General features: G+C 47.7%; 2 protein-coding genes across 14 annotated transcripts in view; both read right to left on the bottom strand.

Moving 5' to 3' along the window:
- The window catches only part of AIRIM (AFG2 interacting ribosome maturation factor), a 207973-nt gene extending 190110 nt beyond the window's left edge, over positions 1-17863 (bottom strand). For 5 of the 13 annotated variants that reach the window (XR_014493344.1, XR_014493345.1, XR_014493346.1 and 2 more), the window contains exons 1-7: positions 17411-17846; positions 17179-17319; positions 16977-17098; positions 16425-16606; positions 15080-15227; positions 9563-9790; positions 8996-9357 (exon numbers count right to left, since the gene is read on the bottom strand). Coding sequence is in view for 1 of the 13 variants with exons in the window: in XM_083369940.1 (XP_083226066.1) it covers positions 16566-16606; positions 16977-17098; positions 17179-17319; positions 17411-17679 (573 nt within the window). In the remaining 12 variants the exon portion in view is untranslated. Of the gene's footprint in view, positions 1-3993; positions 4267-8423; positions 9358-9562; positions 9791-14438; positions 14926-15079; positions 15228-15945; positions 16607-16976; positions 17099-17178; positions 17320-17410 lie in introns of those variants that run through there. The other 8 variants (XR_014493350.1, XR_014493342.1, XR_014493351.1 and 5 more) reach the window with 8 other exon arrangements.
- Positions 17864-21679: 3816 nt separating this feature from the next.
- On the bottom strand, positions 21680-24803 carry YRDC (yrdC N6-threonylcarbamoyltransferase domain containing; the record flags this gene model as incomplete). The annotated part of the gene is made up of 5 exons (XM_083370011.1): positions 21680-22348; positions 22619-22761; positions 24073-24192; positions 24315-24429; positions 24496-24803. 5 exons carry the CDS (start codon positions 24801-24803, stop codon positions 22279-22281), a joined length of 756 nt encoding a protein of 251 aa, XP_083226137.1. The 3' UTR covers positions 21680-22278.
- Positions 24804-25299: the final 496 nt, after the last annotated feature.

Here is a 25299-nt window from a genome sequence, read left to right as displayed (position 1 = left end):
AGCGGCTCCCCAAACCTCTTCAGTTCCAGCAGGTAGACGGGTTCCTTCTGGGTGGGGCACCGATCACGCATGTGACGGCACCGGTGAGGATGGAACTGGGCACACACTGGGAGACCCTACGGTTTGTCGTGGTGCCGTCCATGACGGAGGCGGTCATTCTGGGGCTCACGTGGTTGAACAGGTGGGGCCCCACGGTCTGGTGGGAGGGGGGTGCCGACACCTCCGTCTAGGGACAGGGCCCCAACCCCTGCAAAGTATTCCTACATGGGTCCGGAGAGGACCGGAGGGCTAGAGAGGGCCACGGGGGTGGGAGCTGGGCCTGAGGTACGAGTGCCACGGGAGTACACCGACTTGGCAGACGTCTTTGATGAAAAAGTGTGACGCCTTGCCGCCCCATCGCCCCACGGACTGCGCCATCGAACTGGAGCTGGGGGCAAAGCTGCCGAAACCCCGCATGTACGCAATGGCGCCCCGGGAGATGCAGGAGCTCCGACAGTACATTGATAAGAACCTGCAGAGGGGGTTTATCCAGTCCGCCCGGTCAAGGATGGCGGCCCCTGTCCTATTCAGGGAGAAGGACGGGGCCCTTAGACTGTGCGTGGATTACCGGGGGGGTTAACGCGGTATGTGTAGAGCACCTATACCCCCTCCCTCTCGTGAAGGACCTCCTGGCCCATTTGACTAAGGGCCGGGTGTTCACCATATTAGCCGGTGACGAGTGGAAGACGGCTTTCAATTGCCCATTGGGGAGCTTTCAGTTCAGAGTGATGCTGTTTGGTCTGCAACGGGCCTCTGCGGTCTTCATGCAATTAATTAACCAAGTCCTGCATGATCATTTGTACTGGGGGGTCCTGGTCTATCTCGATGACATTCTCATATACACGTCGACGCTGGAGGAACATGTCACCCTGGTTCGGTGCGTGTTAACCAAACTGAGGGAGGCCCAATTGTACGTGAAACTCTCTAAAATGTGAGTTTCACAAGCCCCGGCTGGACTATTTGGGATATCGGGTGTCCTCAAACGGGGTGGAGATGGACCCGAAGAAGGTGGAGGCCATCCAACAGTGGCAGGCTCCGCGGACCCGAAAACAGTTGCAGAGCTTCTTGGGTTTCACGAATTTCTATCGCCAGTTCATTCCAAGCTTCGCCTCCATCGCCTTGCCGCTCACGGATCTGCTGCGGACTAAGCAAACAGCAACACCGCCGCGGCCAGGGCAAAAGCTGGCATGGACCACTGCGTGCCAGCGGGCCTTCGAGATGCTCAAGGCCCAATTTGCTAAGGAGCCCATCCTACGACACCCGAACCCTGACCTGCCCTACGTAGTGCAGGCCAATGCAAGTGACGTGGCCGTTGGGGCTGTCCTACTGCAGCGGCATGCGACGGGGGAGCTGCGGCCCTGCGCTTATGCTTCCAAGAAACTGACCACCGCAGAGAGGGCTTGGGCTATCTGGGAAAAAGAGGCTTTCGCGGTCCGCTGGGCCTTGGGGACGTGGAGACACCTTCTTGAGGGGGCTAGCCAGGAGTTCGAGGTGTGGACGGACCACAAAAACCTGGAAGCCCTGCAAACGCCCCGCCGTCTGTCCCCAAAGCACGTGCGGTGGGCCCAGTACTTTCAGCGCTTCCGGTTTCGGCTCAAGTATGTGCTCGGGGGTAGAAACTTCCTGGCAGACGCCTTGTCACAACTACCTCAATACGATTGCCGGAAAGAGGAGGTAGTACAGGCACTGGTACCACCACCCCGCCCGATGGAGGGGACGGGGCACATGGCCCACGCGTTGACGGACGACTTCTTGCAGGCCTGTAAGGGGGCGCTGGCAACTGATGAATGGATGCAGGCACACCCCAATACGCTCACGTTGCGGGACGGCTTAGCTTGGCACGGGGCCAGGCTGTATGTGCCTGCAGCGGCGCGGGATCGGGCGCTCTATCAGTGCCATGACGCCAGGCAGGCAGACCATTACGGGTTTGTAAAGACCCTACATTTGGCCCACCGCCAGTTCTGGTGGCCGACCATGAGGTGAGATATCGAGAGCTACTGTACGTGCAGAGGTGCCACATTTGTGCAACCACCAAACCCTCCACGAGCAAACCAGCAGGGCTTCTGCAACAGGTGGCGGACCCCGTACGGCCTTGGCAGGACATTGCCATGGACTTTGTGGTCGAGCTACCGGAGAGCAGGGGTTACAACGTTTTGTGGACAGTAGTGGACCTGTTCTTGAAACAGGCACACTTCGTTCCCTGCAAGGGGTTGCCTTCGGCCCGTCGGCTGGCCTGGCTGTTTGTCCAGCACATGTACCGCCTCCACGGGGTGCCACGGCGTATCATCTCGGACCGTGGGGTGCAATTCACGGCCCGGTTCTGAAAGGACTTCATGCGTTACATCGGAGCGACACAAGGCCTGAGCTCGGCGTACCACCCAAGCACAAACGGGGCTGCGGAACATGCAAAGGCGGCGGTGGAGCGATACCTGCGCTGTTACGTCTCATACCAGCAGTCCGAATGGGTGGACCTGCTAGCCTTCGCGGAGGTAGCCTACAACAACGCGGTGCATAGCAGCACTGGGTTCTACCCTTATAAAGTGGTCTCTGGTTATGAATTTGTCCCCATCGCGGGCTGCGACCAGGGCGCCCCTGCGTCCTGCACACCAGGGGAGTGGATGCACCAATTGGAGGAGGTATGGGGGGTAGCGAAGAAGGCGTTGGAGCGGGCTCCGGGGGCATACAAAGAGCAGGCGGACAGGAGGAGACGGCCATTCGCACCCCCTAAAGTAGGTGATCTGGTTTATCTCTTAGTAAAGTACCTACTGTTACAGGTCCCCTGTAAGAAGCTAGGGCCCAAGTATCTCGGGCTGTTCCGGGTAATACAAGTAGTAAATCCTGTCACCGTCAGGCTTCGGTTACCCCCCCCTCCTTGGGAAGATACACCCCATCTTCCACAGTAGCCTGTTGAAGCCTGCGGCCCGGGGCCTGTACACGGCGACCACTACGAGGTGCAGGAGATCCTGGACTCCAGAAAACGGAGGGGGCGGGTGCAATACCTGGTGCTCTGGAAGGGATACCCCATGGAGGAGGCCACCTGGGTGCGGGAAGGAGATGTGTGGCTGCGGGTAGCGGCCAACGCTGGCTTTGTTTCTTGCTGCGGCTGTTGCCTTGAGGAATAAAGTGCTTTCAGTTCGCAGTGGAGGTCTCTCGTTCCTGTTTCGGTTCTTCGCTCTGCCTGCTGCAGGACGAGCTTTGACAGATATATTGGTACAAGAAGGAGACCAATTTAAGATAAAAACATATGAGCAAATGAAAGATAATGTTGATGATTGGTTTCAATATTACCAAATGAATGAAGTGTATAAAATGGATAAAAAAGAGGTTTTCAAATAGAGAAATCCAAATTGGAAACGTTACTGTTAGATACAAAATCAAAGAATCTTTCCAAGATGTATAATTTATTGCTGGAGTGGCACACAGAAGATGAACAAGTGAAATCAGTGATGATCGATTGGGCTAATGATGTAGGGCATAACATTATGATGGAGGACTGGGAGAGGATGTGGAAAAAGGGTATTAAGTTTACAGCATGCAATGTTCTGAAAGAAAATATGATGAAGATGATGTATAGGTGGTATGTAACACCGGTTAAACTTGCAAAAATTTATCATACACAAGATAATAAATGCTGGAAATGTAAAGCTGTAGAAGGAACCTTTTACCACATGTGGTGGACTTGCCCCATAGTAAAAGACTTTTGGGAAAAGATCTATAATGAATTAAAGAAAGTGTTGAAAAACACATTTATTAAGAAACCAGAAGCCTTCTTATTGGGTATAGTCGGAAAAGAAATTCCCAAAAAAGATGTTACTTTCTTTCTGTATGCCACAACAGCGGCGAGAATTTTGATAGCCAAGAATTGGAAGACACAAGAAATACCAACGGTGGAAGAATGGCAGATGAAAATGATGGACTATATCGAACTCGCTGAGCTGACCGGGAGAATCCGTGACCAGGGAGAAGAGTCGGTGGAATAAGATTGGAAGAAATTTAAGGACTATTTGAAGAAATATTGTCATATTAATTAGTTTGAAATGGACTTGGAAGTGCTTATAGGTTGCAGTTTTAGAGTTTAATGTTTAGTATTAAGGATAATATGAAAGAATGATTGTTAAATGATAAGAAATTAAATATAGATATTAAATATGATTTAGAATTATGAAACAGAAATTGCTAATTATGATCTACGATGAAACGCAGATAGGGGAGACTTGAGGAAGTCACCTGAAAATGATTAGAAAGATTAAGAATAATGGAAGTATTCTTTTTGTATTTTTGTTGATTGTATTGTTTATGTTATGTTTTGTTTTTGATATGTATTTTTGTTTTATTATGTTTTTATAAAAGCAACAAAAAAATATCCAGGGGACGTTACAGCCCTGTGCCTATACATCGCGGAAACTGACGAGACTGAAAGGGCATGGACCATTGGGAAACAGGCGGCGTTTGCCGTACGGTGGGCATTGTTCACATGGCGACACCTAGTAGAGGAGGCGAAGGAACCGTTTGAGGTCTGGACTGACCATAAGAAACTCAAGGTGTTGCAGTCGCCGAGGTGCTTGTCTCCCAAACATGTCCGTTGGGAGCAGTACTTCCAATGCTTCCATTTCTGGTTGAACTATGTACCAGGGGGAAGACCTTTCTCACCGATGCTCTGTTGCGAATGCCTCAATACGATAGTAAGCGGGAGGAGGTGTATCAGGCAATCATGCCCCCCTGCCGGCAAGCCGCAGTGCGGGCGGTACCACACAACCTGGGAATCTAACTGGTCAACGAACTGCAAAAGGCAGGGGGCAAACCAGATCCCCACAATGTCATCTTCAAATACATAATCAACTTCGAGGGATGCGTTTAAGTCTCCGGACTCGGAAAGCTTAAGAGGGGCTGACACAACCACCTGCCCAATTGGCACCTGCACAGCTGGATGATGGTGCAACTGGAGCTGCACCAGCAGCAGCCCTCACTACACCTCTACTGGCACCAGCGCCGTGGTAAGCAACAGTCTAGCCAGCTCAGCCACCACTGGCATGAAAGAGCGAACACAGGCCAGCTTCCCTGTGTGACATTTAATGGCAACACGAAGCAACTGGCATTCTTTCTAACCCATGTGTGGACCTATATAAAGTAGTATGGAACTGACATACCGAATGAAGCGGCCAAGGTGCAAAATGTGACTGACTTGGAGGAAGAAGTGGCAGTGGATGTTGACCCCCACAACCATGATGCAGCAGAGCTATGCAATTTCAACCAGTTCATGGGGACCCTGAGGAAGAGGTTCAAGGACCCCTTAGCCGACAGAAAAGCCAGAATGAAAAGCAAGTGGGACATTTTGGGTTCCTTAAAACCGTACATCTGGTGAGGCATCACTCATCAATTTTGGGGGCTGAAATTCACGCATGAGCTTCTCCTAGGTCATGCACACAGGAACACCAGCACTGGTTCCCACATAAGCAGAAGCCATCTGCTGCTCATCCTAAGACCGTCACCTGTCAACGGAGCAACAAAGCCTTCCCTAGAGGAATATGGAATAGGAATAGGCTCTTGAAGGCAAATAGTTTTGGGAGGGATAGTAAGGGCTATAGACCACATGATCAGGAAATTTTAATGTGTTTGAGCAACATGGTGGAACTAAGGTAACATAAGACATACGACCGACAATCTTTGCTGGCATGGTGAGTTTCTAGTTGTTTTGGAACTGTTGGTGAGACCGTTAAAAGTCGTTGGCGCTGTTTGAATTTGTTCTACCAGCAGCAAGATCTGACTGCTGGCCCAGTGATGGATTGTATTGCAAATCAGGGCTGTTTCCAGAGGAGGCAGAGGAGGAGAGGACCTGGACCTTATGGAGCAAAGGAACTGGATAAGGCTGTCGGCAGGCCCAGAGGAAGAGAGAGAGGCTTTTGGAGGAGTTGGTGGCAGCGGCAGCGTGCTCCAGGGGTGAAAAGAAGCAAGGCCTCTTTAAGGAAAAGGTGGAAGAGTCAGGATCAGAAAAAGGAAAGAAGGCGAGGTTGTCAGAATACAAGCGAATTTGAAGGCTAATCCACATGGAGCCCCATTTCCATCTGTCCTGTGTGCCATCGTTCACTCCCTAGAGACTAAAATGGACAATGTGAAATTTGAGCGGGCCACGAACAAGAAGTATATATCGGAGGTGGTGACCCTTTGAGAGCTGTATGCAACGAAATTTCATTTTGATGTATGCCGATTGGTGTACATTCAAAGTGACAATAAAGTTATCATCATTATCATTATCATTATACCACCATTCAGTGGCTCTAAAAGCTCCAGAGACTCGATGCTGCCTCCACCGAGTTTTCCGGGCAATGGAAAGATGCCTATCATGGCCCCACTCCCGTATCAACAGGGATGAATGAGTACTGGTCAACAGTCTTTGACACTATGAACTCAATAAATAACACTCAACTCTGTGAAACTACCCGCAATCCTATCGTCCCTCCTGGAAGTTAACATCCCATCTGAAGTCACTGAAGAACTGCATGATATGCAATTTAGTTTAGTTCCTATTGGGCACTGACCAGCAGATCCAATGATAAGGGTGTGAAAACAGAATAGAAAACTCCACCAAAGAGGTGCCAAATCTTAAAACTCATACTATAGGATATTTGTGGACTGGTCAAGTGGGCAGGGCATGGATAAGGAGAAAGGCAGGCTTTGTGTGGGAATATAGAGAACCAGCTACGCTTATGCTGTAACCACTTGGTTTTACTAAATTTAACCTTAACTAAAAATAGAGTTGAGGGTCTTTCTTTCCTAAATGCCAAAGCTGGAAGAAGGTCTGACATTAGGCTGGGTCTAAAGTAGTGGTCCACCTGGAGACACATATCTACTGTGGGGACCGGGCACGAAAGTCCATACACGAGAATAGATAGAGGCTTGGGAGAAAGCCACTTCAAGGCCTAAAAGCGGTGGGGGACTACCTTGAGCTGGAAGAAGCCGAGGCTCTTGAGGACCAGCCAAAAACCTGATGGTTGCTGGGAATTCTAAGGAAGGAGAAGTGGGAAGAGAAACCCTTCGGGGCAACATTTACTGCAGCTGAGGGAGCTGACCACGAACTCTGCATGTCAACAATTAATGTGACAGGGGGCAAACCAAATTCCCACAATGTCATCTTCAAATACATGATCAACTTCCTGAGGGATGCGTTTTAAGTCTCCGGACTTGGAAAGCTTAAACAGGGGCTGACACCATCACCTGCCCAATTGGCACCTGCACAGCTGGATGATGGTGCAACTGGAGCTGCACCAGCAGCAGCCCTCACTACAGCTCTACTGGCACCAGCGCCACGGTAAGCAACAGCCTAGCCAGCTCAGCCACCACTGGCATGAGTCACTCCTCCATGGAAGAGCGAACACAGGCCAGCTTCCCTATGAGTGACATTTAATGGCAACCCGAAGCAATTGGCACTCTTTCTAACCCACGTGTGGACCTATATAAAGGAGTATGGAGCTGACGTACCGAATGAAGCGGCCAAGGTGCAAAATGTGACTGACTTGGAGGAAGAAGTGGCAGTAGATGTTGACCCCCACAACCATGATGCAGCAGAGCTATGCAATTTCAACCAGTTCATGGGGACCCTGAGGAAGAGGTTCAAGGACCCCTTAGCCGACAGAAAAGCCAGAATGAAAAGCCTCCCTCTAAGGCAAAGCAGAGAACCCGGAGCCCCCTACATCCAAGAATTCTGAAGTCTAGTCTACGGAGTAGCTGACCGGCCGCAAGACTTGCTAACTGATTTGCTTCTAGGACAGCTTCAGTGATGAAATATCTTCTACACCTGTCCCTCCTAAGCCTGCTTCCAGCTAGGCCTGCTGACAGTAGCATGTTATGTCGGGATAAGGGAAAAGGCCCTTCCCTGGTTGGGAACAGTTAGATGCGAATTACAGGGCAGGTGCTAAGACGTATCTCTGATTGTCCATCGTGGGCAGCTGAGCAACATTTCCTGCATCCCTCTGTGGGTCTATGTCATAAAGACTTTCTCTGAGTTTGTCAGAGATTATAGAGAAGTGAGGGAGAGGAGGGGGGCTGAGTTTGTTATAAACCGCTTGTTTTCAGTTACTTTGAAACCTGTCTTCTAATATCAGTGGCTCTCAGCCCATTAGGGAGAAATGTCCACTTCACCCAGGAGAGGAGAGTACAGCTTGCCCAGTTCTGGTCTCCGCTCTTGCCTTTCCAGCATCTATGCATAATGAACCGCTAAAGATGCTGTGCGAAACTTGAAAAAATGTTTTGAATTTAGACCCGACAAGTTCTAATGGTGTGAGAATGGAAGGTGGTCTAAGTTATGCCCCCTTATAATAACTTGGGCCAAGACTCAAAATGGCCAGCATCTGAAGTAGCGGCCGTTACAGGTAGGTTTTCTGGCACGATTTTGCAAATGCCGTTATTTTAGTTTCAGAGTCTCCTTGCAACAATGTACAGGGGTGTTCAGAGCAATCATGAGCCCCAAAGATGTCCCTGTCAGAATTTCTGCATATAGCAGCCTAGTAACATGCTGGTTTGGTTGAGGGAGAAGACCGCAACTTTGTCCCTCTGAGGGAGTCACTCGTTTGATTTGTACATCCAAGAAAAGTGGGTGGGATGTATGCGTGAGTAAGGGAGTAAGTGTAGACGTTCCTAGCTAAGGGTGGTCTTGCGTTACCCTTGGCGAGTCAGTGAGCCGGGGTGACTTCAAGCCTCGTTACACCCAGGAGACTGGTCCCCCTCTGGCTGTGGAAGCAGTTCCAGCAGTCCCAACTGAGGACAGGTCCCCACAAGACTGGTCCCCCTTTTCCTCCTGGACATACCCCATCTTGCATGCACAACCTGGGGTGCCCTGGAGGTTCCAGCTTGACACTTGCAGCCTCACCAACAGGATCCCCGTGTGCACTACTTGAGGACAGCACCCAGTATCACCAGCCCAGCCAGAGTAGGAAAGTTCCACCAGTCCATCCCGTTCTACCTGAAAGGCCACAAGGGGTCCAGGTGCCAATGGTGCTGCAGTCAGGAACAGTGGTGGAGGACGGTTTGACACTGGACAGTTGGATGATGAAGGGACCCATTTGATGAATTGGAGGCACTTCTTGATTGCTTCTGATGAGTGACCTTGGAAGTGGGGGACCAGTAGTATAAAGAGCTCCTTCTTAGCATCCTCCGCTTCCAGAGATGTCAGCGTATTGTCGGAGAAATTCACTGTCCTCTAGGAACATCAGGTGCTTGGTAGGTAGGGAGCTACTCTTTCAACATTGAGTTCTCCCAGATGGCGAAGGAACTTGTGCATACTGAGACTCCACTGCAATGAATACTGGAGCCCACACAAACTGGCTGGAACAAGAAAAACTGTGAAAGGGAACATCTATGCTACTGGCAATCCCATCTGTACTTCTGGAGTCTTGGGATCCAAAAGGACTAAACTCTTTTTCTCTTTTGTTAATGCAACCAGCAGATTACCTCCCACAAACTGGTTGCCTGGCTGGGGATGGCCTGGATCTTAGCTCAAGTACAAGGAGTACAAAGATTCCTCATGTACCTGCTCCAGCGGTTACTACAAGGAGGTGCCCAGGCCATGTAAGCTGAGTTTTTCAAATTGAAGGGTGAAGGTAATTTAACTCAAGGTGTCAGCTCCCATTTTTGGGTTCCGAAGAATGTCTTGAAAAGTGGGGAGTTGTAGTGTGTAAAGCTCCTTCTTCAGCATTCTGGTCAGCGTGGCATCACAGACCCTCATCATCTTTGATAAGTTTTTCACTTAAAGAAGTCTCTACAAAGAAACAAAAGGATTTTTTTATTGAAAAGTTTTACAGTACATTTTAAGTATACTCCATCCCCCCCCCCACATCCCCACCCTCTCCCCCCCCCCGACTTCCCAGAGCTGAAAGCAGGGTATTGCCTCTGACAAGCTTAAACTAAAATATGCTAACCATCTATGAATACACTTTAAATCCTATCGCACTTTAACTCCCATTATACATAGATAAATAATAGTACATCTTATAATTCTAATATTCATTCATATGCTAGATGAAATTTTTAGTCCCATTCTGAATATAATCAATCCATCTTCTCCATTCTGAAATATATCTCTGTTGCGATTGTTCTTTCAGATATGCTGAAATTTTTGCCATTTCTGCCAAGTTTGAAACTTTTAAAGTCTACTCTTCTAATAGTAGGCAGTTCCTCCTTCTTCCAATATTGCGAAACCAAAAGTCTTGCTGCCGTTATTAAATTCAACATCAACTTAGTTTCTATAACAGTACAATCAGTAATAATACCCAGTAGGAATAACTGTGGGGTAAACCTTATCTTTTTCTTAAATATCTTCTGCATATTCCACCAAATTTTAATCCAAAAAGCTTTAACTTTTTTACAAGTATACCACATGTGGTAATAGGTTGCATCCTCACAACCACACCTCCAACATTTAGGCTGATAATTTGGATACATACATGCTAATTTTTTAGGATCTAAGTGCCATCTATAAAACATTTTATAAAAATTCTCTCTTAAATTTTGAGCCTCAGTAAATTTTACATTTCTGACCCAAATTTTCTCCCAAACATCCATCGTTATTGGCATGCCAACCATATAATAAATCATGTCCCTCGATATTCAATAATCTTCCTTCTGTTAAATTAAACCAATTACTAATTGATGATAGAGCCGCAGCTTCATAATATAATTTAAAGTTGGGCAGTTTAAGACCACCTCTTTCACGTATATCTTGCATTATCTTGAGTTTTACTCTCGGTCTCTTCCCTGCCCAAATAAATGTATTAATACCTTTCTGCCATTCTTCCAAATTTGAATCTTTTTTAAGTATAAGTATCATTTGAAACAAAAATAAAAATTTTGGTAGAACATTCATTTTAACTGCTGCAATTCTTCCCAATAAAGACAATTGTAGTTCCCTCCAACTATCTAATTCTTTTTGTATTTTTAACCATAAGAATTCATAATTATTTTTATATAATTTCACATTTGAATCTGAAAGATATACCCCCAAATATTTAATCTTTTTAGCTGTTTCAAATCCTGTTAATTTTTCTAAGAGTACCTTTTGTTCCATAGTCATATTTTTAGACAAAATTTTAGTTTTTTGCCTATTAACCTTAAATCCAGAAACTTGCCCACCATATTGCGAGATTACTTCCATTAAATCTATAACCGACTGGGTCGGTTGACCCAATGTAATAACCAGGTCATCTGCAAACGCTCTCAATCTATAATCTTGATCTTTAATTCCCTTTATGTTATTTGAGTCACGTATCTTAATCAATAATATTTCCAACGTTAAAACAACAGCAATGGTGACAACGGACATCCCTGTCTTGTACCCTTTTCAATTTTGCAAGCTTCTGTTAAACTACCATTAATTATTATTTGAGCTGTTTGTTTCTGATATATTGCCCTGATAGGTTGTAAAAACTTATCACCAAACTCCATCTTCTCTAAAACTTTAAATAAAAATTGCCAACTCAATTGATCAAACGCCTTTTCAGCATCCAAAAAAATAAGCGCTGCAGGGACTTGATTATTTCTTTCCAAATATTCTAATAGGTTTACAATATATCTCACATTACTCTTCATTTGTCTACCACTTATAAATCCTGTTTGATCACTATAAATCATTTGCTGCATAACCTTCATTAATCTATTTGCTAAGATCTTTGCAAATATCTTATAATCCGTATTTAAGAGCGATATAGGTCTATAATTTTTTGGTTGGGTAAGATCTTGATCTTCCTTTGGAATCAATGATATAAATGCTGTTCTCCATGATGGAGGCACTTCCCCTCCAGATTGAATTGTCCTAAATAATTCTTTTAAAGGTTCTACCAACTCTCATTGTAAATTTTTATAATAAGTGGCTGTCAAACCGTCTGTTCCAGGTGTTTTACCCACTTTTGTTTAATTGCTAAAATAATTTCTTCAGCAGTTATCAGTTGGTTCATCCCTTCCCTCTGCTCTTGTGTAAGTATAGGGATATTCACTTTTTGTAAATACCTGCCTATATCTAAACCTTGAGTTATATCCCTTGCATATAAAACAAAAGGATTATATGTGAAGACTTACTGGGTGGTTTGAATTCTCTAACACCAAATTTTATCATATAGTTGACCCACTAGGACAGTGGTAGGCAACCTTGACTCTTTTATGACTTGTAGACTTCAACTCCCAGAATTCCTGAATCAGAATGGCTGGTTTAGGAATTCTGGGTATTGGAGTCCACAAGTCATAAAAGAGCCAAGGTTGCCTATCCCTAGACTAGGATATAATAGGAATTATCAGAACATGAACCTTCGTACAGAAAGAATAAATCCTTGGGAATATTTATTAGCATATTTAAACTCACACCAAGGTATTTGGTTTTGTAACATGCATACAAAAAACATAGGACTGTATAGATGCCGATTCAAATATGCCTGGAGAATAAAACAGCTTGTACAGAGCACCTGCTAGGAACATCTTAAAGCAAGTGCAACTTCTAATACGTCCTGCAGCTACCCCCCACACCCGATACACAATCTTGGGGAAAGGTGATTTATTTTTCAGTACAGGTAGTACTCGAGTTGCAACCATTTATTTAGCAATCATTCGGGGTTACAATGGCACTGAAAAAGGTGACTTCTGACTGGTCTTTGCACTTACTACCATCGCAGCAATGCCACAGACTCCTAATCAAAATTTAGGCATTCACAGCATGCCTTATATATGACAGTTGCAATATCCTGTGGTCACATGATCACCATTTGCAACTTTCTTAGCTACCTTCCGACAAATAAAGTCAATGGGGAAAGCGGGATTGACTTAATAACTGTGAAGTTCACTTAACAAACGCACGAGTCACTTAATAACCATGGCAAAAAAGGTCAGAAAATCGGTTTACTTAACAACTGACTTGTTTACCAAGGGAAATTCTGATCCCAACTATGCTTTTAAGTTGAGGATTATCTGTGTTCCTAGTGCTACAAGTGCAGGTACACACTCTATAGATTTCCCCCCCCCCATAGCTGGAAAGGTGATACTAGCCAGAGTATTAGAAAAACACAAAGAAGCAGTGCAAGATCAGAAGATGGGGAGAGACTGGCTTATAGAATCGCCAAGATTTAGACACAACTGCATTTCGCAGTCAGAAGCCTTTCTGGAAGGCTGCTGCAGCAGAGAATCGAGCTACGGATTGAATTAAGGGTAACTAATACCCTAAAAAACAAAAGTAAAATCCTAACTGATTCGAATAGGTTAGAGATATAGGCTGAAAACAACAGAATGAAATTTAGCACAGCGGATGCAATATTTTTCATTTAGGAAACATAAATCAAATCTGGCTTCATAACTAACTACACTTGTGACAAAGAGTTCAGAACAGCTAGTTACTCAGTAGTTTATCGAGCATCAACCAGTGGTACAAAATGGCCACCAAGACCAAAACAGCGTTAGGCTACATCAACTGAAGAAGAATTTCCAAAGCATTCCACCCTCTTTGACACTAGTCCAGTTCAGCCACTCTGAGGGATACAGAGAAATTGGAAGAGACTCAGAGAATGGCAACCAAGATGATCAAGCACTAGAAACTAAAACTTTTAAGATGTTTAGCCTAGAGCAGGGCTTTTCAACCTTTTCAGAGGTTCACTCTTAGGACCTAACAATATTTGAGTACCACCAGTTGCTTAGCAAGGTGCCAAAAACTTCATGACAAAAAAAGGAAAAAAGTGATAACGTACATCCACTTACACTTTTTAATGGGAAACTTGTACCTGTTTCTCTGACATTAATCTTTGCACTCATGGATGGAGAGTACTTTCAGATTCCAGTTGAAGACAACTCCTTTCCTTAGTTTTTATTTTATTTTTATTTTTTAAATTCCATTTATATCCCGCCCTTCTCCGAAGACTCAGGGCGGCTTACAAGCTTAGCAGTAGCCTTCATTCGATGTATATGCCTGCTTATTAGGGCTTTCACACACCCCCAAGCGGCATTATTACAAAGTCAGCTTAATTGCCCCCAACAATCTGGGTCCTCATTTTACCTACCTTGGAAGGATGGAAGGCTGAGTCAACCTTGAGCCTGGTGGGATGCAAACCTGCAATAATTGCAGGCAGCTGGTATTACTTAAGGAGGCATTAGCCCACTGCTCCACCAAAGCTATAGACATCAATGAAGAAAACGCCTTCTCGCATTAAGTATGTGGAACCAAATGGCAGTAATGCTACGATAGCTTTCCCCCCCACTTCCGGGCAGCTTTGCACCTTGGCTCTAACCCTAAACCTGATGAATGTATGATGAATTTATCCATATTTATTAATATGAAACACAACCAATCTATTCCCTCTTTCTCCATCCCCTTCTCTTTCCCTTTCATTCCCCCCCCTCTCTCCCGCCAACAACCTGTTTTTTATATCCTCTCCTCTCCTCCCCTTCCTCCTCTTTTCTTTTCCAGGTGGGCCACTCTCTGGGACTGAGAGAGCGCTCCAGCATTGGTCCTACCCCAATTTCATTCCCCCATGCAGTCACCCTCTCTCTGGCTGGCCACTGTACACAGCGCTGACCAGCTGGAGCTGCACACTCTGATCCTGAGACCTATGGCGAGCTCCGGCAGACCTACAAGCTCCAGCTGACTCTCTCACCTCAAGGCCTGTCTGCTGCTCCAGGTGATAAGAGAGGCTGCCGGAAGCACCAATCGGCTGGAGCCGCGTGTGCCGATTCTGGTCCCACAGCAGAGTTCCGGCAACACTGTAGCTCCAGCTGACTCTCCCCCAGGTCTGTGTGGCGCTGTTGCCGTTTCAGCTCATTCCCCCCCACACACACACATACAATTGTCTTAAGTCGCGTACCAACTGCCAGGTGCCGAAGTACCACCAGCGTACTACCAGTTGAAAAGCCCTGGCCTAGAGAAACCTGAGGAGAAATGCAATAGCATTCTTCACATACCTAGAAGGAAGTTACTCTGAAGCAAGTCTAGATAATTTCTCTATCATGCCTTAAGGAACAACCATGAAAGTGAGGGGGGAAAATCCTCCTCAGGGTAAAAACACTTAATATTGCAACCAACCTCCGACTGCACTGGATGCACTGCTGGGAAGCAAATGGTCTGGGATGCTCTAACTGGATTCGTTAGCAGAGGGGTGGAGCTGATGGTCCTTCCGGGTCCACAATTCTATGAAAAGGCAGCCGGAGCCAAGGAGAGCATAGACAGGAACCTGCCCACAGAAGAAACGAGACTCAAGCTTCTTAATTCAGCCACTGATACAATAAGCACACTGAACTTTTCTATGTGCTTCAAGCAGCAGTCTGTAGGTCAGTTTTGGGTAGCCGCCACATACCACCTCAAGCTAATACCACTTTTAGTTTTAGGCAGCTACTTATACCAATTTTCATAAATAAAGGAAGTGCCATAAAGAAAAACCAGGGGCTAAAAGTACTTGAGCTGTTCTCAAGGTATTTTTAAGAACTGCCAATGAAGAGTGGGGCAGACTACAGTACAGGTCTTAGGAGCAAGTTATCCAAAAGAAAAGTATTTTTCTTACTTTTATTTCCAACAAGTCATAAAATGATCAAATTATGTTAGAAGCCAGTTTCTCTGCTAATGTTGCCAGGTGTCTTTTTTAAAAATAGGTAAATAAGGAGACACCTCCCCTTCAGAGTTTCCCCAAGTTTGTGTCTCTTCCTCATGAGAAAGTCTAAGAGTGCCCTTAAAGTGGATCAATTGCTTCAAAGCACAAAAACAGCACATCTCCAATTTGAGAAGTAAGGAAAGCTGCAAGTCCTATAGCAGGGGTGCCCAACCTCCAGTCCGCGGCTCTGTGGAAACCCGACAACACAAATGGCAGGCAAGCATGCAAAGCTGTATTTGCACAAGCATCGCAGGTGAAAGCATGGCCTCTCACACACACCACTTGCCGCCAGTCCGCAGAGCTGGAAAGATTGGGGACCACTTGTCCTACAGGGCACTGCGTTGCCTATGTAGTATCACTGAAGAAAGTGTTTGAAGAAAGGGCCCAACCAACTGCAGTGAAGTGAAAATGCTACTCTATTTTTATGGTTAGCCTTAAAATGCTGTTCAAATGAGAATGAGAAATTTTGCCTGAAGCGTCCCTGTAAACGTTACTAAGCCCATGTGTCCAGCTGCGTCTTTGCAAGCCATAGGAAAGGGTAACTATTTCTTCTCGCCTACAAAAGCAGCCCTGAACAGCAAACGGAGGAATGAGCCACCAACAACCAACTCCTCCCAGCCACAAAATTCCTGGAAGAAAACCCAACCGTCTCTGGGCACCCATCTCTAGTTCTAATCTTCTTCTGCAGAAACAGGCCATATAAGCAAGGCCCTGCCTTGCCCCACTTGCTGCTGTAAAGGAGAAAGTGGACAACCTTAAGGGGAGCAAATCACTTTTATTTACACTGAGGTGCCATTAAGCCTGTGCTCCAGGCTGGAAGTGAGTCTGAACTACTACAGTCACGCACAATCCTGCAAGTGGGGCTCTCACCCCACTTCCTGGAGAAGCCTCGCTGGGGGTGAGCAAACAAGCCACTTTGTGCTCTCATGTGTCCTCCAGGAAGAAGGTGGCTTTCAGCAACGTCTCTGGGCAAGAGAAGAAAAATGGTTTTGGTAAAGCATCTGCACAGTTCGTTTCCCATCTTGCGTTCCCTTCAGGAGCTCCAGGCAGCCGATTCCTTCCTCCTCTTTCTCCCCAGAGCCTGGCTGGGCAGGTCGGGCTACGTCCGAGGTGAGCCAGGACCTCCGTGGGTCACCAAGCCCTTCTCCCTGCACAGGAACCCTGCCGGGCAGCCCGGACTTTCCCAAACAAGGCCAGGGCGGCGCTGGGCCCACGCCCGAGGGCCCTTCAGGACCGGCCAGCCCGGGTCGGGACACCGGGCAACCCTCGCCGAGGAGAGGCCGGCCTGAGGGCGCGCAGGGGGCCGAAGGGAGAAGGGCTCCTCCCGGCGGTTACCTGCCACGCGGCCTCCCCGCTGCGCGTGCTGCATTATCCGCTCCCAGGCGCGGGGGGCCGCTTGCACCGCCGCCAGGTCCCGGTAGCTCAGCGAGAGCAGCAGCAGCCGCGCCTCCAGGTAGCTGGGCCGGGCCAGTTAAGGAGGGCTCTCCGGGCAGGCCCGCAGCCTCCCCGCTCCCAGGCGCGCCCAGGCGAAGGATACACGGCGTGGAAGAGCGCCTCGGCGTCCAGCAGCCCGGCCAGCAGGTCGGCCCAGGGCGGGCGGGCCAGGCCGGGCCCCCCGAGCGCCAGCAGCGGCGCCACGCGCGCACCGACGGCGTCCCGAGCCTCCCGCAGCGCCGGCCTGCGAAGAGAAGGGGGAGGAAGAGGAGGCGGCTCGGCCCGGCCCGGCCCGGCGGCCCAGCAGAGGGAGGGAGGGGCGGGGCGGCCCTTACAGCTTCTCCCGGCGCAGCTCCGCCAGCAGGGCCTCCATGGCCGCCCGCTGCTTCAGCCGCAGCCGCTCCGGCAGGCGCGCGAAGGCCCGCAGCGGCGTCTCCCCGAGGGACGCCCTCTGCGCCGCCTCCGCCTGCCGGGCCAGGTTGCCCAGCGCCCGCAGCAGTGGCAGGCAGGCGGCCAGCGTCTCCAGCCAGACCCGCTGCTGCTCGCCGAGGACGCGCGTGCCCGAGCGGAGGCCCTCCCGCAGCTGCTCCGCCGCCGCCGCCATCTTCTTCGGCAGCGCCCCGCCCCTCCCCGCCGCGATTGGCGAGCGCCCTGCCGCTCACAGATGGGCGGGCCGCGCGTTGCCAGGCTGCAGGCGCAAGCGCTTCTTTGCCCCGCGCCGCTTCCGGTCGAGCGCCCGTGGTCCCGTCTGGCCGGCGCGTGCCCCTCTCGCTCGTCCTCCCTGCGGGGGAGACCCCCCAGGGACCCGAGCCGAGACCCTCCTCGAGCGGGACACTGGCGATGATGCCTTCGTCGTGCTCGTGAACCCCCGCGCCCGTGCAAAGTGTTTTATAATAATAAAATAATAAACCTTTGTCAAAGTACAACATGTGTACATTGAGATTAGCTGAGCCTCCCCCTGTGCTCTCTCCCCCCCAACACAGAGTGACAACAAACCCTCCATCCCACCACACTATGTGAACCAACTACACCACACACCGGCCTCCCAAGTCAATTCTGCATAAATTCACAGAGATTATGTCCCATTTAAAAGCCTAACAGCCCACGGATAAAAGTTATTTTTCAGCCTGTTGGTACGGCTGGCTATACTCCTATATCTCCTACCCGATGTGATATGCTGCTCCTTTCCAATAAAAGAAAGTGGGGAACCTCTCAAAGCAGAGCGCTCCTAAGATTTATCAGCGGTAAAAGCTTTTAGGAAATAGATGTGGCCTTCGAATTCATGGAGTCAACTTGTTACGTGGCTGCAATCGCATCCTCATTGCCACGAAAATTAACTGTTTACTTTAGCCTACAAGCTCTTCTGGGGTTTTTTATTTCTTCAGGGATTTAATTTAATCCTTTTAATTGTTTTTAATTTTTGTATTTTTAAGTACCCTGTAAACCGCCCTGAGTCCTAGGGGAAAGGGCGGTATATAAATTCAATAAAATTCAAATTCTGTCCCTGGACGCTTCTGAAATTTGCTTCCCTTTTTTTACAGTTTAGAAAATGAAGCTGGGGCTGCTCATGGCTGACTTCCCATCAGGCAGCTCTCTCCATCGAGGGTCTCCTCGGGCGCACCAGTCCCCCCCCTCGCAGAGGCTGGATTGACCAACGGCTCTTTCCTATCCTTTTCGAACATAGAAACAGGTTTTCTGTATCAGAACTACAATCCTCGAGTTTCAAAAGCTTCAGTGAGGAGCGAGCAAATAGAATACAGCTATAAATAGAATTAACAGAAGCCTGCTTTTCCAGTCAAAAAGTCGACAGTGGAAAACATTTAGCATTACTAGACTAGAAGACCTCCAAGCTCCTTACATCATAAACGTAGAATTGTACAGGTGCTTGGAGGTCCTCTAGTCTAACCTGAAGCAGGAATGGTGGACAACCATTTCCCACAAATGGTTGTCCACTCTCTTTTCCAAAGCCTCCAGTGATGGAGCACCCACAACTTCTGAAGGCAAGCTGTCCCATTGGTTGATTGCTCTGTCCTTTGGGAATTTTCTCCTTAGTTGTAGGTCGCTTCTCTCCTTGGTTCGTTTCAGTCTATTGTTTGTCTTGCCTTTTGGTGCTTTGGAAAATAGTTTGACCCCATCGTCTTTGAAGGACTGGCATTCCAGAAACCGGGCTGTGCAAACAAGCGAAGCCCCATCCACAGGATGCAGGCAGCATGCAAAACCATGCCCTCTCTGGTCCACAGAAAAAGCTCTGTCAAACTGGTCCCCAATACCCAAAAGTTGGGGACTGCTGTTCTAAAGCATTGACTTTTTGAACTCATCTAGAGTGAATAGATGTTGTCTATTTTTTTAAAAAAATCTATTTTTGATTTGAATTCCTAATCTATCTTTTACAGTGCTGCTTTTAGTAGGTTGGACTATTTTTTCCTTTTGGGTAAAAACACATGCAAACAATTAATTAAGCAGTTCTGCTATCTCCCTGTTCCCTGTCACTTCCTTGCCATCTTCTCTCATTAGTGGATTGATCATTTCCTTTTTTTTGTTTCTACACATTGAAATAAACTTTTTAAATTATTTTTTTACATTTGTTGTCTTAGTTTTCCTGACTTTATCTTTGCAGATTCTGGCTATATGCTAGTATTCTGCTCTAGTTATGTTTCCCTCTTTCCACTTTTATCCTTGTGTTTCAGTTTGTCAGAAAGTTCTTTATGCAACTATGTTGGTAATCTCATTTCTCAAGTTTCTTGAGTTGTTTTCCCCTTAACAATTTCCATCCATTGAAACCCTCCCAAGCTCCAAGTTTGTTGAAATCAGCCTATTAACCTCTAAGTCATTAGCTTGATTTTATTCTATTGCTTGTGCCTGCATTATGTTGAATTCAATATCACATGATTATTCTCCCCCAAAGTTCTTGTAACTCCCCCCCCATAATTTCATTTCCGTTAGTGAGAATTAAGTCCAGTACAGCTGGCCTTCTAGGTTCCCTTCTCTACCTGTGGGAGACAAAGTTGTCTGCTAGGTTCATCAGGAACCTACCTGATCTTCCATTGGTACAGTTTGTTTCCCAATTGATGTCAAGGTAGCTAATAGTCCCCCGTTACTCCTGTAGTGTACTCTTCAAATTTTGACCTGACCATTGAACAACAAAGTTACAATGGCCTTGGAAAAAGCGACTTATCACCCATCTTTGAAGTTTGTTGCACTCCCACTGTGCATATGTTCACTTTTATAACAATTTGGAGCATCTTGCAGTCATGTGATTGCAATGTAGAACCTTCCCAGTCAACTTCTGACAAGCAAAGTCAAGTGGAGAATCTGGGTTCGCTTAAAAGGGTCTGGTCACATGATGATTCACTTAATGACTGCATCACTTAGCAACCAAAATTCATGCCTCATTAGACATACTTAGCTGCCAAGACCTTGAACTAGCTGAGCATTGAGTAAGGAGCACTTGGCTCCGATAAACCTCATCAAAGGGAAAAACTGGGAGCATTAGGCAGCCCCAAAATAAAACTAATAATGTTGGAGAAACCACGTGGTTGTGAATGGCAAAGCTTTGCCCCAGCTGAGCCCTTTCCTTATCCCTGCACTCAAATATGTCCTCAACTTTCAGCTTTAGAAACAATATAAATTTTATGGTCGTTTTGTGTAATGATTAAGGCACCAAGGTGGCAAACAAGAGACCATGAGTTCTACCCCTACCTTAGGCACAAAGTCTGCTGAGTGTCTTTGAGTCAGTCACTGTTCTTGGCCCTAGGAAGAAGGATGCAATAGCAAACCCACTTCAAAAAATGTTACCAAAAAACCTGCAGGGGCTTCTTCAGAGAGTTGGCATGACTCAAGACTGACTCAAAGACATGGTAAAACAATGCCTGGTAGAAGGCTGTGACTGCATCACTGCTTCTTCTGGAAGATGCATCCTCTATTTTCCTCTGCACCCCAAAAGACAGTTTGGACTCTGCAGGAAATGCTAAGTTGGAAAGTTTCCCCAGCCTTCTCCTCTTCTTCAGCCAGATCTATCAAATTTATTTGCTGCCCATTTTACCACAGGGTAACTCTAAGCAGCTTATAATATTGAATTCTATTTTACACTAAGTCTTTTACTAATATGACCTTGCTAATTGGAGTGCCCAAACTGCAAACATATACTTAGTCTGGGCTACTTTCCTTCCAAGAGAATGGTGTCTGTTGGTTTGTTATATTCTGTATTAGGAAAGCCATGGTCAAGTGAGCTTATTATGTCAATAAAATAAAATCAACACCTGTTCCATTTCAAGCAGCAGCTTGGCGGAAAAAGGCCAGAAGAGGGACAAAGAATGGCCATTAATGAAACTGTACTTAAGGCTGCCTTCACTTTCATTTTACATGTTATTTTCAGAGCATATGGAATACTGTGCACTTGCATCCATCTATAGTCAACAATTCTGGAGGATAAAGACACGGTAAAAACCCATCATCCAGTTAAGATGAATTAAACTACGTAACCCACCCAACATTCAGGGCAGCTTAATTTTTCCTGTAACAAGCCATTCAACGTTAATAACCCCATCTTTAAAATCTTTTTTAATTGTCCGCATTCTTATCTTGGCAGAAAATCTGCCACTGATTTTTTCCCAAAGTGTTTTTCTGATTTTTCAAACAACTTTATTGCCTTGGGATTTTTGGTGGTCTCCTATTTACACACTGATTGGGTTCACCCTACCTAGATCTTCTTTTTATGGAAAAAAATGTCATGAAAATTGCATACAATTTTAATTTAATGACATTGGTCCTACTGTTAGGGTATGAGAAGAGTCAACAGAGATAGCCCTACCCATTTATTTAGTCCTATATTCAACCCACTCCCACATTACTGAATTTCAACTGAATTATTCATATTCAGATGTTCACATGATCCCTTGAGGATCTGTTTTCAGATCACGCAAGCTTTCTTCTTTAGACAGAGTAGGAAAAGTGATTGTCTCTGTGTGAAACCAGATGGCAGAAATGCTTCAGGCAATCAGAAATAGCTGCACTTTTAAGCCTTAAAGGAAATTCAGCCATTTGGCCAGAGTCCTCAAAGTCACAAATTGGACCATCTTTGAAGCTGCAATAGCATTAAGGATGTACCCTAAGAGAGAGTCCCTTTGCAATCATAGTGGTCACATTTTGCTTTCTTGACTGGGAAAAGCCTGACAACACTTCAGTGTCCCCAAGGTCCAGTATATCAGTCTCCAGACACCTCAGCTCTCAACCCATACTTGGATACCAGGATTTCAACAGTTTGAGTAAGTGCGCTGGAAAAAGAATGAAGAAGAGATAATTACAAAATAGGGCTGGGGAACGAGGGGGATTCCTGCTGTAATGTTCTAGAATGTAATGAGAGCAATCACAGTCAGTACAATAAGTTGTGTTTCCCCACTCCACAAGGCATGTGCGGAAATGAGAAGCCTGCTTAAGTGCATCTATTTGAACCAACTCTTTTGGGCCACAAAAATGTTTCTCATTTATAAGAAGCAAGTGTAACTCACACAAGCTATTTAACCCTATAATAATGGGTGGCTTACCATCCTGGTCGAATAACCCTGTATTTTCCAGGGATGGAGAGGTCAACCACAGTTGAACCTAGACGACACTCAGGACTAAGGGCATCTCCAGTTGGCCCCCCATCGATGACCAGTGAAAGCTGAGGCCATAGCTCTTGGAATTCCTATAGAAAAGATACATAAGAAATTAACTTCTAGAACCTGCTTCAAGTCCACATCTTAAGAAAGCAGAACTCTTGGAAACAATTTCTTCCAAGCAGGAACTTTTATTAAGAATAGGAGATAGCAGGCATAATAGACAGGATCTGAGATTTCCCGCACAACACAGTAGGTTATAGTGTCCCCAAGCAGGACCTCACCCCATAGATTGCTCCCCCCTGTGGGATAGCCAATCCCCAAGTGTTAAGTCCGTTGTAGGAACCGAGGAGATAAGGAGATAATATCAGCCTGTCTCCAGCTCATGTGAGAGTCAAAGGCTTGTTCACACCTTTCTCTGGGAGTGGAGACAAAATTCAGGCACTGAGGGCCGCATCAGCATTGCGGTTGCCCTCAGGGGGCCGGGTGGGTATGGCCAGGGTGGGCGTGGCCTACTGGGTGGGCGTGGCTAGAGTGCATATGGCCTACTGGGCGAGCATGGCCAGCTCTACATCATTCGCATCAAGGGTGCCTGTGGGGGCTTGGGCAGGAGTGGGACAGATCTGAGGGTCTTTGGTGGAAGGAGGGTCTCTGGGCCAGGGCCAAGGCAGTGGGGGCCGTTCCCTCACTGTTTCCAGGATGGCTTTGCGAGCCACATGAAATCACTTCGCGGGCCAGATCCGGCCCCCGGGCCTTGTGTTTGACATGTCTGGATTACATTGTACCGAAGGGGAAGTGAAAGTGAAAGCAATGCCCTGCAGGCACATCCTCCCTCCCCACAGGAGAGGTGGGATGAAATAGAAAAATGAAATGAAATGAAATAGGAATGGGTTTTGACATTCATACACATCACAAGAAATATTGTGAGGAAAGGTGTGTATGGGGGGCGGGGGCAACAGCCAGAGAGGCATGGAAAAAGCAGGCAGGATTCTGGCCTAGGCCAAAGATTGAAACTGTGCCCACCCAATCTAAAAACAGAGAATGTCTGCTAAACATCCCTATTTATTGAGATGTGCAATGGGTGGGCACCTTTCCTCTGGAATAGCTGCTCCTGGCCCCAAGCACGCGAAGAAAACCAAGGCTCTTCTGGAAGTCCTTTGGGACTCGAATGTTGTAGCACTCCCAGTACCAAGAATATTGTATTAACCATTGCTATATACCATGATTGGCAGCGGTAGTTGTTTTCATAGTTGTTTACACATGCATTAAATCAGTCAATGAGGAAGAAGGTATATAGAGCACAGTTGGGTGCAGTCCAGAACCACAAGATAGAAGACTTGCGAGTTCCAGATAACATCAAGCCAACTTCTTACTGGCTCAGAAAGAGGGCCCGTTCTTACCGTGACGGTGAGGCTGCTCGCCCTGTCGCTGACGTTGGCGCTGGTTAAAGCCAGGGGAGCATCACAGGCCCTGGCCAGCTCCCTGACGAAGCGGTGGTCGGGGACGCGGACGCCCACCAGCTGCAGGGGGAAAAGAGAGAGGCGCGCTGCTGAAGGGAGAAGCTCCGCTCTGGGAGGCGCCCGCTCCACCCCGGCCGGGGGGCAACCGACCAGCCCAGCGGCGCAGCCCGCCCGTCGCTCACCGGCGTGAAGGGGTTCAGGTCGGGGTTGAGGGCGTCCGAGCGCGGCAGCACCAGCGTCACGGGACCGGGCAGGAGATCGCGCAGCAGCTCCTCGGGCACCGGGAGGCGGCAGTACCTGCGGGCGCAGAAGGCTCAGCGGCCTGGCCTGGCCTCCCCTCCCCGCCGCTCCCGGCCCGCGCACCTCTGCACCTGCTCGACGTCGCCCAGGCAGATGGCCAGCGGTTTACCAGCGGGCCGCCCCTTCAGCCGGTACAGGGCCTCGACGGCCGCCGAGTCCTGCGCCAAGCAGGCCACGCCGTAGACCGTGTCGGTGGGCAGCGCCACCAGCCCGCCTTCGCGGAGAGCCGCCGCCGCCCGCGCCGCCCGGCCCGCGTCCCCGGCCAGGCAGACGCGCCGCTCGGCGCCCGCGCAGGGAGGGAGCGGCCGGCCCCGCGCCACCGGCCCCGCCAGCATGGCCCACAGCCTCCGCCGCCCCAAGCCGACCGGCATCCGCGGCTCTTCCGGCGCCGATGACGCACTTCCGGCGCACCGCCCCGTCGCCGAGAGGCACGGCTAGAGCGGCGCCTCGCCGTCCTCCCCCAGCCTTTTCAGCCTGGCTGGCCACTTAACTGCTTTTCACTGGGGGACGGCCGGGAGATCAGCTGCCTTACTCTGAAGACCTACCTATTTGAGCAAGCCGGTCTGGCCTGATGGGGGAAGTGCTGGGGTTTTTATTGGGGATTTTTATATTATTCTACTGTTTTTAGCTCGGGCTCTTATTTAATTCTTTTTTTAATTTTTGTATTCTGTATTTTTTATGTGCCTTGTTCACCGCCCTGAGTCCTTCGGGAGAAGGGCGGTATACAAATATAATTATAAATAAATAAAAAATAAATAAACACTTGCCGTCTTTAATGCCTCTTTTGTGAATTACAGCACGTCAGGTTTACTCCATCTTTACAATGCTGGATAATTGAGGAAGCCAAAGAATGCCCCAAAGACACTC

The sequence above is a fragment of the Vipera ursinii genome (assembly GCF_947247035.1).
Source record: "Vipera ursinii genome assembly, chromosome: 9".
Lineage (NCBI taxonomy): Eukaryota > Metazoa > Chordata > Lepidosauria > Squamata > Viperidae > Vipera > Vipera ursinii.
This window is presented reverse-complemented; position numbering and strand designations above follow the sequence as displayed.